General features: G+C 42.1%; 1 protein-coding gene across 2 annotated transcripts in view; it reads left to right on the top strand.

Annotated features, from left to right (window-relative positions):
• The window catches only part of VMP1 (vacuole membrane protein 1), a 204,593-nt gene that overhangs the window by 101,652 nt on the left and 88,016 nt on the right, over nucleotides 1-14,925 (top strand). For both annotated transcript variants that reach the window (XM_063455315.1, XM_063455305.1), the window contains exon 7: nucleotides 6,749-6,880. In XM_063455315.1, the coding sequence (XP_063311385.1) occupies nucleotides 6,749-6,880 (132 nt within the window). The remainder of the gene's footprint in view (nucleotides 1-6,748; nucleotides 6,881-14,925) is intronic.

Genomic DNA, 14,925 nt, shown 5'->3' with positions numbered 1-14,925 from the left:
TTCATCAGAGCACTAGCTTGAGTGGGATTGAAAGCAACATATTTAGGAGGGGCCTGTTCTCCCCGACCCTTGTGGCCAAAAGGGTCATCGATAGAACGGTGAGTTGGGGCTCCCGCGGCAAGCTCCGATGAGACATGGGACACCCTGTCCATCTCGTCATCATCGAATTCTATAATATTGGCTCTTTTGCGTGGTGCAGGGCCCGAATGAGGTGAAAGGATCGGTGGTTGGGAACGAGCCCCAGATGCAGGGGTGGCTAGTGAGTCATAACCTGGGGATAGGTAGTCACCGGGGATTACCGGCATCAGGGCCGAACTGGGGGCCGCCATATTGGTGGCCGGAAAAGGTACTACATTAGGGTTAAGGGAAGAAGTGGCGGCCATGTTGGAAGAGGGCACATCCGGGGCAGACTGTGCCGGACTGGGCATGACCGGAACCTGGGGCGTGGCTTGGGGAGTGGGGAGTGGATATCCGGGATAGGGCAGGGCCATGGGATATGGGAAGGGGTAGGGCCAGGCTGGGGAGGGGAAGGAGGTGGGGTATTGAGCTGGGGTGGAGATGGGAGGGAACGGAGAGGGATTGGTAGGGGTGGGTGTAGAGGGAGGAGCCGGGGCAAGGGCGGAGGAGATGGTTAGTTGGGTGGAAGAAGAGGGGAGGGGGTCATGAACAGAGAGAGAGTGTAGGGCAGGACTGGCAGATGAAATGTTAGGGGAAGGTATAGCGGGTAGCGTAGGGATGGATGAGGATGATGGGAATGTTAAAGATGGGGCAGGGGAAAAGAAAGATCCATCAGAATTCAGGACCGGGCAGACAGGGGAGGTGATGGGATGGGTATTGGGAGTGGGGAACATAGTCAGCTGGCTATCACTTATTGCTGACTGAACCTTGGGGATAGACATTCCCTGGGCGCCGGTTTTGGGCGCTGGCTGAGGATAGACCCCAGCAACACAATTATTATGATACACAAACAATTTCACACCTTTGTGATTTATCTCTTCCTCAACCCAACCTTCTAGCTGAATAGCCTTCGCTACTCTATACCATGCTTCAGCAGTCTTTAATAAACCATTATCTGTAAGCTTGCCTTTCTTTTCTGTCAGTAACCTACGCCAACTTTCTGGTTGCAATCTTCCACATGTCGGTACAGCAATTCTACATACTTTTGCAATTTTTTCAACACCTTTAACCATTTCCTCACCCTCTCTGTCTTCGACTAAATCACATGCTAACCAGCCCTTACTGGGCTTGCTTAAATCCTGTCCCATAATCCCTTTACCCCTATACCAGCGTCCTAGATATAGGGAGAGAGAGGGAAAACTGAACAAGAACGTCTACAATGCTCGACTGCCACCCGAGAATCGTGGGATTTTCTCAGGTGCGTCTTCCCAAAACGTAGACTAGTCACTGAATCCGCCTACCCGGGGTGGTAGACACGGATTGGAGCGAAGTGAGAAGTGTGTGACCAATCACTTCTCTTTTTAAGAGGAATGGGAGTGGATAGTATAATAATATAGGAAGTATGGAAAAGATGAAAGACAAGGAAAATCCTTAGAGACAGACACAGGAGTTCATGAGACTCCTAATTAGACAAACAAGACAACAATACAATTGAAATACAGTGCATGCATCACAGTTCAAATGAAATCAACAATAATCCCTTTCCTTTACTCGTGTGCTTACTCCAAAGTCACCTCCCTCAACCCCGTAGTGTCTCCGCTCGGAGAACGACTTTCGTAAGTCTCACTACCAGCGGCCACGGAAAACAACTGACACCGGTCCGAGTTCCGTCAGCCTCTCTCTACTCTGCAGTCCACAAGAATGTGGCCACGTCTATCCTCACTCCCGTAGTGCCCCTATAAAACCCACTTATAAGTCTCACTACCACGTGATGCGGAAAACAAGCAATGCCTACTTGAATCCCCCCAGGAAACAAAGTCCTCTGCCACAAGACTAAGCCCCCTCACAAATAAACAGAAATACCATGTGCACAAAGAAGCTAGCTAGGCTCTCAAAGTGACACAAGAAGGATCACAGGAAATTATGAGTCTACACAAAATCCACAGTTCCAACACCCCTCTTTTTCCTTACAGCCACAGCCACGAGGCTCCTAAAAGAGGTAAACAGGTAAAGAAGACCCCCAGGAACGCATCCGCAGGTCAACCCCCCTTTTTCCTTACAACCACAATACCGTGGTTCCTAAAAGAGGTGAAACAGGCAACAGAGACCCCCAGGAACGCATCCGCAGGTCACCCCCCTTTTTCCTTACAGCCACAGCCACGAGGCTCCTAAAAGAGGTAAACAGGCAAAGAAGACCCCCAGGAACGCATCCGCAGGTCAACCCCCCTTTTTCCTTACAACCACAACACCGTGGTTCCTAAAAGAGGTAAAACAGGCAACAGAAGACCCCCAGGAACGAATCCGCAGGTCCACCCCCCTTTATCCCAAAAGAGGTAAAATACAAACAGATAGACACACACACTGAAGACCCAGGCAAGTCCCCTCAGGTCCACCCCCCTTTATCCCAAAAAGGGGAAAACAAGCAAGACAGAACCCCAGGCAAATCCCCTGCAGGTCCACCCCCCCTTTATCTCAAAATGGGGAAACAGGCAAACGATTCAAACACACCCAGGCAACAGATAGACTAAAATGCAGGTAAACAAGTGAGTAACGAGACACCGGGCAAGATATTACCTGTCTTTGATGTCCTCCCGGGAAGCAGTCACAGACACGTGGACGGGTCAATCAAAGGGGCCGGAACGTACCGGTGGCTCTGCAGAAGTCTCTACCGTGTATCTGGAGGTGATCAATCTCCCTTCCTTCCCCCTGGATTCCTCCGTCCACCCTTGTCTTCCTTAGGACGGCTCACCGGCCGGACATAGCCCGATGCCCCACGTTGGGTGCCAAGTTGTTATGGTACTTTTTGAAAGTAAACCAAAATGTTCAAAGTCTATCTGTTCCTGTCCAAATCAATAAAATTAAATTGCGTATATACGCTGAAGTAATTAAGTCTGACACACGAGGTTCAGGTTAAAATAACTTCGAGAAAGTTTATTGGCAAGTGAGGAAAAAGCGGGCGCGCAGGCCCTTTTAAGAGGCATTTTGCGTCATCATTGATTATTAGAATATCAGCAAATAAACATCATCAATTGGATTAATTGTTAAGTGACGGAGTTAGTGTCTTACCTATTGGTTAGTAAAATTAAGAGGTTAGTCCCGTGCCCACCCATCAGAGGTGGGATTATTCTGGACACGGGTGGGGGACAAGGGGGTCCTAAGCGTCATTTTACACGGTCAGTGATATCAGGCTTTATGTCCAGGTGCAAGGTCTCTTATGAATAGAACATTTCATTACTACTGTGTTCTGTGGCCTTCAAACTGTACTATCTTACAAGCTCTTAAGGAGTAGCCGGCAAGTCTTAAGGAGTAGCCAGCACCTCCTGGTACTTGTCCTTGAAGGAAACACGGTCTTTGTCTACTGTATTAATTGGGTTGAGAAGTTCAGTCACGTAATGTAGTTTTAAAATGAACAAGTTAAGTCATGAGGACAAAATGGAGGATTGAATAAGTCAGGTTAGGAGGACAAAATGGAGGACGAAGTCACAGTATAAAGTTAAAATGGAGTTAGTACAATAATTCAATACAAGTACAATAATAATTTTTAATAATTCCACATCAAGCATCCCTCATTTGTCAGGCGTAAAAGTGGAATCCCCTATTACCTTTCTCCAATTTCAACTATATATATATATAAATAAATCTAACGTGACAAGAAAGGAAATGCATACATATTTTTTATTTACTGAGAAACTCATTTACATAGAGGTTGACACGCATACCACCACTCTCAAAGATACTTACATAGACACTCCATCACAGACACTTTCACGTATACAGAGACAGTCAGATATACTCACAAGCATGTTTGTAGACTCATAGGTACTCACAAAAAACAAACTTTAAAACACTTTCAGAGGAATACTGGCAGACACACTTAGAGGCACACTTTCACAAACGCACACATGCATGACACATTCTAGAAGCCCTGTCAGGAACTCACAGAAGCACACTTGAGAGTATTCATAAATTGTGAATTATGAAATCTGCACGAGAACAGCAGGTTTTAGGGTAAAATAGCCAAACTGTAATAATAAATTGGAGGATTATTCCTGTTACAGAAAGTCTAATTAGGCTTAACTGGCTGGCAGACATTTCAGAGATGTAGAGTACTCATTAAAAGATTTTGGGAACTCGAAAATTCTCCTTCTATGTAATAAAGATGCTCCGTTTTTGCATCCAGGCGTTTTGCAGGTGCAGTGCTTTTCTGAGGACAAGATGTCACTGAACGTCTTGCATCATAGAAACTGACAGTAGATTGGCATGATAACAAAACCTGCCACAACAGCTAAGACAATATTGGTATCATGCTGTTTAATGTAATTAGACTTTCGTTATGTTGCCTAATACTGTGTTTTGATGTTAAAGAAAACTGTACACAGTGCCATGCTGAACTGATTTGGCCAGTTACCCAATGTTCTACATTGAGTAATTTTTTTTATTTATGTGGTTTTTCGATACCTTTTAAGTATTTAGCCCTGAAATGCTGTTTTAATTCAAAAATATTTTAGTTAAGGTTTTCTGCTCAAGCTGTTTGAATAAATCAACACAGAGCAAATTCCAAATGCGTATTTTCTGATGTTTTGCCCTTTTTATATTTGCATTGTAGGAAAAATGCACATTTTGTGTTTTTTATTTTATATTGGTACCTTTTCGTTGGTAACATTATACTTAGCCCTGTAGACCTACAGCATTGGCAGTATGTGTGAACATTTTGTTCCCTTAGGAAGACTGTGTTACCATTTCTGCCTTTTTGGTTATAAGATTGTGAGAAAGAATGCCTAATGCTTAATAAATGTCCACAAATTTTATTACTGATCTATATTTTGCCAATAGGTCTATCCGTCCACAATAGGGTAGCCTTTCCTTGGCTGGATGTAATCTGAAGATGGTTCTTATTTTCATGAGTCATCTAGGGTTAGGTCCAAATTGTATGCATAAATTACTGAAGGCATGCATTTTAACATATTCTATATGCTAATTGCCAGTATATACCATTGAGTCAAGGTCAACCCATGCTTCCATCTTTCTAATGTTAATAAAATGGATATTGTTCAGTTGAGTAATTACATGATCCCAGAGCAGACTTGGAAACAAGCAAAATATTTAATGTAGCCTTCTTGGTTAAGTACCGTATATACTCGAGTTTAAGCAGAGTTTTTCAGCACATTTTTTGTGCTGAAAAACCCCAACTCTGCTTATACTCGAGTCAATTGTCTGTATTATGTCAATTTACATTGCCATATTACAGAAAAGGGGCTGTGGGGGCTGCAGTGCGTTTACTTACCTCTCCTGCAGCTCCTGTCAGCTCCCTTCTCCTCCGCGCCGGTCCATTCAGCACCTCTGTCAGCTCCCAGTGTAAGTCTCGTGAGAGCCGCGGGGTCATAGTGCGGCTCTCGCAAGACTTACAGTGTGAGCTGGCAGAGGGAGCTGACCGGACCGGCGCGGAGGAGGAGGGAGCTGACAGGAGCTGCAGGAGAGGTAAGTGCTTCCTGCCAGCCCCCCTCCTCCACAGAGCCCCCCTCCCTGCCATGTATCAAGCAGGGAGGGGGGACGAAAATGTTTTTAAATAATAATAAAATAAAAAATAATAATAAAAAGTAATAATTAAATAAAATAAATCTTAATAAAAAATAATAATAATAAAAAAAATTAAAATAATAATAAAAAAAATAATAATAAAATTGCCCATTCCCCCACCAAGGCTCTGCAACACACACACTGCATTCATACACACACACACACACACACACACACTGCATTCATACTCATACACACACACTGCATTCATTATATACACACACTGTAAATAAATATTCAATTAATATATTTTTTTTAGGATCTAATTTTATTTAGAAATGTACCAGTAGCTGCTGCATTTCCCACCCTAGTCTTATACTCGAGTCAATACGTTTTCCCAGTTTTTTGGGGTAAAATTAGGGGCCTTGGCTTATATTCGGGTCGGCTTATACTCGAGTATATACGGTAGTTTGAACAAAGTTGAACATCCACTGAAATCAAATGACCGGATCAAAGGCTGAAATTTAAAAGGACACTATAGTCAACAGAACAATTATAGCTTATTGTAGTTGTTTTGGTGAGTATAGTCAATCCCTGAAGGCTATTTCATGTATATGATGTCTTTACAGAGAAAAGGCAGTGTTTACATTACTGCCTAGGGATACCACCAGTCGCAACTCCTCAGATTGCAACTAAAGGTGCTTCCTGGGTCAGTGACGTCTGCATGGAAACGCAGAACTTTCCCCATAGATATGCATTAATTCAATGAATCTCTATGAAGAGATGCTGATTGGCCAGGCTGGTATTTTGGCTTTGCCTACTGGTCTGCCTCCTTGGCTGGGGTCATCAGATTAGACAATCTCTGCCAATCCAATGCTTTCCTATGGGAGATAATCAATTCTGATGTCCACCAATCAGGTGGATCGGGGCAAAGACAGTGCTGATTGGATCATGTAGCAACACAACATTTCAGAATTGACTTATTTAGCATAAATAGAAGAAAAGGTAAAGTTTTTTTCCCCTTATTTTTGTTATATTGTGTTGAATATTGAAGATCTTACTTATTTTATTGCTGTGTTGTAACTAGTTTGTTTATCCATCCACTTCTCTCCAGGGTGCTGGCACTGCCATTGGAGAGCTGCCTCCATACTTCATGGCCAGAGCTGCTCGGCTTTCAGGTGCAGAACCCGATGATGAAGAATATGAGGAGTTTGAGGAGATGCTGGAACATGCTCAAAGTGCACAAGTAAGAATATAATTTAAAAAAATATATATTTTAAATTTAGTGTGGTCACGGTGCACTAGAATATGTTACTTTTGGAAAATTCCTTGCACCAGTTGGAAAGGTAGAACCAATCTCAGATACCTCCTCGTTCCTGCTCCTCACGCTATAAATCGCCAGTTATAGTTCTTGCTCTGTCATTGAAAGCTGAACTTAATGGATCTTTGTTGTTATTTGCTTCTTTGATCTACCCGGCAAGTGCTTTGTTAAAGTTAGCGGATGAAGAATAGAGACTTAGACTAGCAACAGTGAACATTTAGTGGTTTCCAGCTATTCTGTCCCATTTATCTTAAGAATCCCAATAATTTGGAAGCAAGCTGCAAAAATCCTTACAGTTTTGCACTGCCATTTTCTGCCCAGCGCTTGGCCTAACTGATGTGTCTGTTGCATGCTTCCCATACATAATGGAGTTTCCTTCAAGGAACTTTTTGAGGAAGTGTAATTTCTGAAGGTATATGTTTTATGCCTCCATGAGACTTTCCACTGAAAATGTGTCTTGCAGTTTCTCCTGTGGATTATGAACTTGTCCATTGACCAAGGTTCTAAGACAATGCTTTTAATGCTCCCCCGTTTGAGTACTAAATCGTTTAGCCCAGCCCATTATCATAATGGTATCTGGGTGGTAAAAGTGCCTCCTTGCCTCGGTGTAAACTTTCAAACTCAGTCTTCAGCTGGCGTATTTTTGTTCCTGTTGTAAGGCACATTGTGGCTGTCAGCAGTTTGCCCCTTTTTGGAGGGCCTCTCCTTCAAACAAGCTTGGAAGTCCCAATGATTTTTGCTCCCTAGCAAGCACACTTTTTAGAATGACTGCAAGTTTAGAATGACTGCACTGTGGGGAAAATATTAGTAACAATGTAATTGACTTGGTTATTAATTTATTTTAATGCTTTCTGGAAATTGCCTTTTGCCAGGGTTCTGATTTTTAAAAGGGAAAGCACTTTCCAGGGGTAGGCAACTTTTGGCAAATTGGGTATTTTGGATTACATCTTCCATAATGCTCTTAATGTTGGCAAAGCATTAATGGGAGATGTAGTCCACATCTGGGGTACCAAAGGTTACCTACCAGTGGCCTAGACAAACATACTCTTCATGTACTAAACACATAACTTATGTTGGTGTAATTTCCTCTAAAATAAAATAACTCTTTAGGCTAGATTTGGAATATGGATTTAAGACCTACATGCCTCTACTTTTTTAGCTTGTGCCCATGATGTGTGCGGTTGCCCTTATGTGGGATTGTTTTGACAACCCGTGGCTAAAGCAACTGAAATTTAAACTTTGGTTTGGCCATTGCCAAAATTTTGCCAAAGATCACGCTCCTGTCTATTTTTTTCTTATGAATAAGTAAAATGATCAGGTGAATTTAAAAAATAAAATAAAAAAAATATTAAAATAGGGGAAATAGAGGAACAAAAATGTGATAATGTCGCTTTATTGTATACTTGCGTACCTCAATTTCACCTTAAGGGTTAGAATGTGAAGTGTAGATGTCATCACCTCCTCCAACACGTCTTAGAGCAATGATAATATATATATATATTAAGTCCAAGGCCGGTTTATACATGAAATAATTTCAGGAGTATTTATGCTTCTATTGTGCAAATGTAATTGCCTGCTGAACATGGTAATTTATTCTATGTTGCATTGTCTGGAGTTTTTATCCTCCATCCTTCCTTGCATTAAGATCTTCCTGCCAAGGTATCCTTTTAGAGCAGTACTAATGCTTGTTCACAACAGATGTCAATGTTTAGTGAAGGACCATGATTCTAGCAGATCAGTGACCGTATTTACTGGCTGCATTCCAGCTTTGTCTGCAGTATCCTTCTTGCCCTCTTCACTCCTGGAGTAGATTACAGGATCTTGGTGACTCATTGCTTTTGTTAGTGTGTTACTTTTATATTATCCTTGTAGAAAAAAAGGAAAGGGGGAAAACAGATTTTAAAGTAATACATCCTGTCTGTGGCAGAATGTTTTGCTAGATCAGCCACAAGCAAATTATTTTTAAGTGTAACACCACAACAAAACATTTTTTTAACAGCTATTTACTTTGTTTTACTTAGTTTCTATATTGCTTGTATGTTATCCATTTACTAAGCTTTGGAAACTTCACGTTATTGTCATTGAAAACCGTTACCATGTGACATTTAGGATCTGGACTGACAAAGAGGTTTGCTGTGTGTTTTGTCAAATACATGTAAGCTGTGAGTTGCAATGCAACTCTTGGCACTTATACATTGCACTAGGGATCTCAGACTATGCCCCCAGATTATAATGGTCTACAGCTTTCAGACATATTTAAATACAATAGACCAGAGACTTGTGGGAGTAACTGAGCAACATGTGTGCAGCCAGAGTTTGAGATGCCTGAGAGTGTTAAACACAGTGATTCTTGATTTCTTGGGCAATGAGCCTGTGTTGTAAAAAGAGAAAAGTAAAATGGTGTGACTGTCAATGCAGCATTTAATGAGCAAAGAGAATAAATGCTTTGTGGTAGAGCGGAGACGACACTTTTGGGCGTGCTACCACTCCTGTATATGAGGTTTTCTTTATAGCATGTAGAATATGTAAAGTTAATCGAACATAAGAAAACTAAAAAGTTGACCCTTTCCTTTCATAACTGATTGACTATCCATTCTGAAAACAGAACTCGTGCTTTTTCCTAACAAAACAGATTTTAGACTAGTTCATACATTTTTGGCTTTGCTATTGGTCCCTGCAGTCTCTGTCTCGCTTTCTTTCTCTCACTTTTTGACTACCGTTTATCTACGTAGAAGAAGAGAAAGAAAAAAAAAAACGTAAACATGTACATTAACCTGTGGATACATCGGAAACAGCACTGATTAACACAGTAAATTAATCCTCTTCTGCTTAGGAAAAGACGCAGAGCTATAGGCACAAGATGTTGAAATGGGAAGATTAATTTGGCCATTTGGTTCTAATCAGTTTCTGTGTCAACTAAAGTACAGAGAAGGAACATTGTAAACATATAACATGACAAAAGCGAAGTCTTATTGGGACTTGCTGGTAAAAATGTGTAGGTAACATTACTCTGCTTGAATGCTGAGGACTTTTTTTTTACTACTTCTATGACCATTTGTGATCTTGTGGTATTACAAGATCTGTTTTCTAAAACGGATTGAGGGCCTTTTAGTGTAACAGTTGCCAGCCAGCGGAAGCTGGGAAAATGTGTGAGAATTACTCTTCATGGTGGTTTAATTCATCCATACTGAGAGTAAGTGGGGGATTGTATACTACAGAACTGATAGAATTCAGATGGTAAACTGATATTTAGAATGTGATCTATATTTGTGCACAACGGGAAAATTCAGTTGAGGTGAATCGGTTCATTCGAAAATATTTTTTTTAAGTTGGTCAACCAAATTTTGTCGGCGTGGTCGTTTGGGTCGCCTGAATATCTTTCATAGGAACAATTTGGGCAAAACTTCTCGGACGAACATAAAAGCTGTGAAAAATTAGCCCTATCACTGTACTTCAAAATATGTTATTCATCTATATATATATTACCGCTGCACATATTGACTTCCACCACCATGACCATTTCTTAAAGCAGACGCAGTGGTCATGATGGTTGGAGTAACCCTTTAAGGGGATCCGTTGAATTTGATTCCAATGTAAACAGAGCTTTCCTAGCTGCTTTATATTCTTTAATGTTTTTTGAATATATTTGTTTGCATGTTTTTTTAAACATTATAGTGTGCATTAAACTAAACAAGTGCTCAAGTTCTTAATGGAGCTAACACATAGTACTGCGTACACTACTTGATTTGGATGATCTGTTTCATGCATGATAAGGGTGGATCTGTGCCACAATGGCGTTGGGAAAAAATATTATTTTCAGATGTTGAGGATAATTAAAGAATGTCTAGACCGTTATATGCTTAATGTTTCTTTGTGTTTGTGACTAATAATGCTAAAGTCTTCCTAAAAAAAAAAAAAATCTTAAACCATCCAACAGAGTTGCATTGATCACAACTGTAAACACAGTGCACTACTTATCTTTGATTACAGAATTTTACTTGAACACAAACTTCAAACGTGGAAATTCCCAGCTTTGACGACAATTAGAAGGTGCTTTAGGTTTAAATAAAACCACGTGCCTTTTAAACTGGCAATGTTTCAGTGTTGCACAATAATCCAAATCATGGTTTATTGGTTTTTCCTGAATGTTAGGACATTTTATCTCACTTATACTAAACAGAATAAACAGAACGTAGAAGCACCACGTAAAAGTGAAGAAGTTTTCATAATTCTGCTTTGTATGTATGTTTGGGAACACATAAGAAATATGTCACAATTTTGTGAAATATACAGTTAGTATAAGCACTGTTTTGTATCCAGCTATTCGCTGTAATCCAGAGACCTTTACACATTTAGTTATTTATCAGAGGTAAGTTTGTGAATAAACACTTCCTGTAAAGAGAGCCCTATTTAGGCTTTCTTTATTGCAAGTTCTGTTTAATTAAGATTTTCTTATCGCCTGCTATGTTAATAGCTTGCTAGACCCTGCAAGAGCCTCCTGTATGTGATTAAAGTTCAATTTAGAGATTGAGATACAATTATTTAAGGTAAATTACATCTGTTTGAAAGTGAAACCAGTTTTTTTTTTCATGCAGGCTCTGTCAATCATAGCCAGGGGAGGTGTGGCTAGGGCTGCATAAACAGAAACAAAGTGATTTAACTCCTAAATGACAGTGAAATTGCAGGGGAATGATCTATACACTAAAACTGCTTTATTTAGCTAAAGTAATTTAGGTGACTATAGTGTTCCTTTAACCATGCAATGTAAACCATTTTAGTTTTTTAGAAACTGTAATTTCTACATTGCATGGTTAAATACACTTCTAGTGGCTGTTTTACTGAGAGCCACTAAAGGTACTTCCTCATTCAAAACTCGGTCTGGAAACCAAAATGCTCATACAGATACTCCTCACTTACCGACAGGGTACCGTTCCTACGACCCGGTCGTAGAACGAATCGGTTGGTAAGGGAGGAGTTAAGGGATTCCCTGCTCTGGTGCGCTTGTCTATGTTTGGGCAAATTTCCCAGAACATAGACGAACGCAGCAGATCAGGGTATCCCTCTAATTCCCATAACGGCTCGCACTTACCACCCTGGCAACAGACGCCTGCTTCTGTATGTTTAACAGCTGTATTCCGCCTTGAATATGGTCACATTGGCTAATGTAAAATATGTGATTTAGTATAAGTGGCCTCCATAATTATAATAAAACATGCCCACACAAATCTATTGGCCTACCTGTTGGCAACCATAGTTTGTGTTAATGGCGGAGAGAGACTAGGGGTCCCAGAAGACATGAGGATTGGGCAGAAAGGTTGGTGTTTCATTTTCTGACTCGCACTTCTCTGAACATTTCCTACGGAAACCGCTCCAGGCTGAAATTAGGGAGAAGGTTTCAACCGTAAGCTCTCGTATAGTGATTGCTATTCCTTGTGGGCTCGGATCGGCCCTCATTTACATTTGTTTTTCATTATGCACACAGCCCAAGTACACACATGGGCTGCGGGAGACAGGAACCCTTCACATAGTCACCATTCATTATGTGACATCATAGGGAGCTTTCTTTGCAAAGTAGGGGAATGTGGCACTTAAACGTGGTCTCCTTGATAGACTGACTGCTAGAAGGGAATATGCCAATTTGCCAACCTTCTAATATGACTTTGGACGGGGTACTTTTTAGCCTTTGTATGTGGCACTTTGTAATATGTTATATTGTTCTTATAATGGAGACCTGCATGTCTTTAGCTGTTCTCCCTTTTTTACATTCCGACAACTCCTTTCTTTAAAAAAAAAACCCCAAAAACGGGGGGCGGGGCCAGACCGCCAAGCTGGACGATCGCAGGGAAGATCAGCGCCTTCAAACCACTAACAAATAAGCCTATAACCCAAGCATTTAGGGGAATATAACCACCAACAACCGCGACCCACCATGTGCAGGGGGCACCGGATCCGAGGAGAGGCTTGCTCCTGGAGTTTTAGTCCCTCGGGGGAGAGGTCCTTGCTGCTCCAAGCAGGACCTTACCCGGCAGTGAGTGGATTGGACGCCCGCTGCTCCACTATCCTGTCTTAAGGGGCCCAGCAGGCACACAGAACATTGGCGGACCCGGCCCTGTTCCCCTCCCTCTGGACCGGTGGGGGTAATCCCGGTCCACAACCTGCAGCCACACTTACCCACTAAGGCCTGGAGACTACACAGCCTGGGGCCTGCATCCAAGATGGCGGAGGCCATGTGCGTGGGAACCGAAGACGGAGCTCCCCCCGCACACATCTCACATGGGGCAGCCCGCCGGTATAAGCTGGCTCAACCCATAAAGCCACATGTAACAAGCAAGACACGCAGAGCCTCAACAAGACACCCACCTCCTGAGCCCCCGCGGTCTCGGCTTCCCACAGGCTCGAAGTGCAGGGGGTTGACCCGTACAGAGCAGGCTGAGCTCATGCGACGACCACAACCGCTCCCAAGAGCCCCAAAGTTAGCTGAAAAATCCACCACGAAGGAGCTCTGCCTTGCCCCTGCGGGGCACCGGCTGAAAGGTCGGGACTACAGCTTGGATATGGGCACATTATCTACGCGACAATCACGGGGGCTCAGCGCTGCCGACACCCGCAGCTCACCTGAACCTCAACCCGACCGCCTGCAGTGCTCAACCCCTCGACCAGCGCAGGTTCTCCCATGTACCCAGGCATGGAAGGCAGTCTCTTGCCAGGTTCCCCGGGCCACAAGACAGATCTACACACCAGGCGGCACAACTCTGTGAGTGGGATGCTTGCCCTATATGAACTATCGGTGGGCACTGTAAGATTACCAACCCCCGGAGCAGGCTGAACGGGTATTGTGAACACAGGCACAAGGTTTGAATACCCATTGGATTTAGCAGGCCCACTGCCTCCCGAACTACCCCTGTCTCGGGTTAAAATCAACTTCAGAGGGCTTCATACAGTCTGCACAGCTAGCTGTACACGGGCACTATACACATGAGACCATCACTCTACCCACATAGCCTGCTTAGCGGTCATAAAAGCATACCATTAGCAAACATATACTGACACATAAGCTTGGCCCTGCGAACAACCATAACAGGCATGGATAGTACAGCTCCTCCCTTATAAAACACTATTGTACCATAACATGTTCCCACACCACACCAAAAACCTGTGCTGTCTTCTTAGTCACACAATGTTTTGCCTTGTTAATGCCTGTTACTGTAACCCTTATCTTAAACTTGTAACCCACATTTGTAAAAAAGCTAGACTAAGCCAGTATTACACAGACTGAATTTTACTTGAAGTTGCTCAAAATTAGCTGAATAAAAATGCCAGCGATGTTACCTTAAGTTAAGAGACACATTCAGCTGTTTAGACCCTCTATTGTTTATTGCTTGAAATACCTCTAAACAAAAATTGTGCTAGATTTCCCATGTACCCATATGCTGAAATGTTTATAATGCGTTGGAGGAATGCCTTTGGGGTACCTCACGACCATCTGTTATAAGCTTATGCACTAAAAAAATAAAGAATAAAAAAAAAAACATCTAAATATTAAATAGTAATATTAAATAGTACATCTAAATTATTAAATAGTACGATACATATAGAAATCGATCGACGTTTCGACCCTGCCGGGTCTTTTTCTTGAAAAGAAAAAGACCCGGTAGGGTCGAAACGTCGATCGATTTCTATATGTATCGTACTATTTAATAAAACACAATTTGCACGATTTAGAAGACCTGTGAGTGCATCCCGTTTTTTCTTATACATATATATCTCCACGCTGGCTGGATTAGCTCTGTAACATGCCATATTAAACCTGCACGCACTGCATTAAAATCCTGTTACAACAGCAACACACCCACACTATGTTGTATATTTAACACCATATATAGTAAAATAAATGGCACTGTAGCAAATTATTACAGGGGATCTGGGGCAATAAAGTGCCCTTATATGTCTGTAGATCTTTTCTACCTTCC

The sequence above is a fragment of the Pelobates fuscus genome, chromosome 1, assembly GCF_036172605.1.
Source record: "Pelobates fuscus isolate aPelFus1 chromosome 1, aPelFus1.pri, whole genome shotgun sequence".
In the NCBI taxonomy this organism is placed as follows: Eukaryota; Metazoa; Chordata; class Amphibia; order Anura; family Pelobatidae; genus Pelobates; species Pelobates fuscus.
The sequence above is the reverse complement of the archived record's forward strand: the minus strand, read 5'-3'. Positions and strand labels throughout refer to the sequence as shown.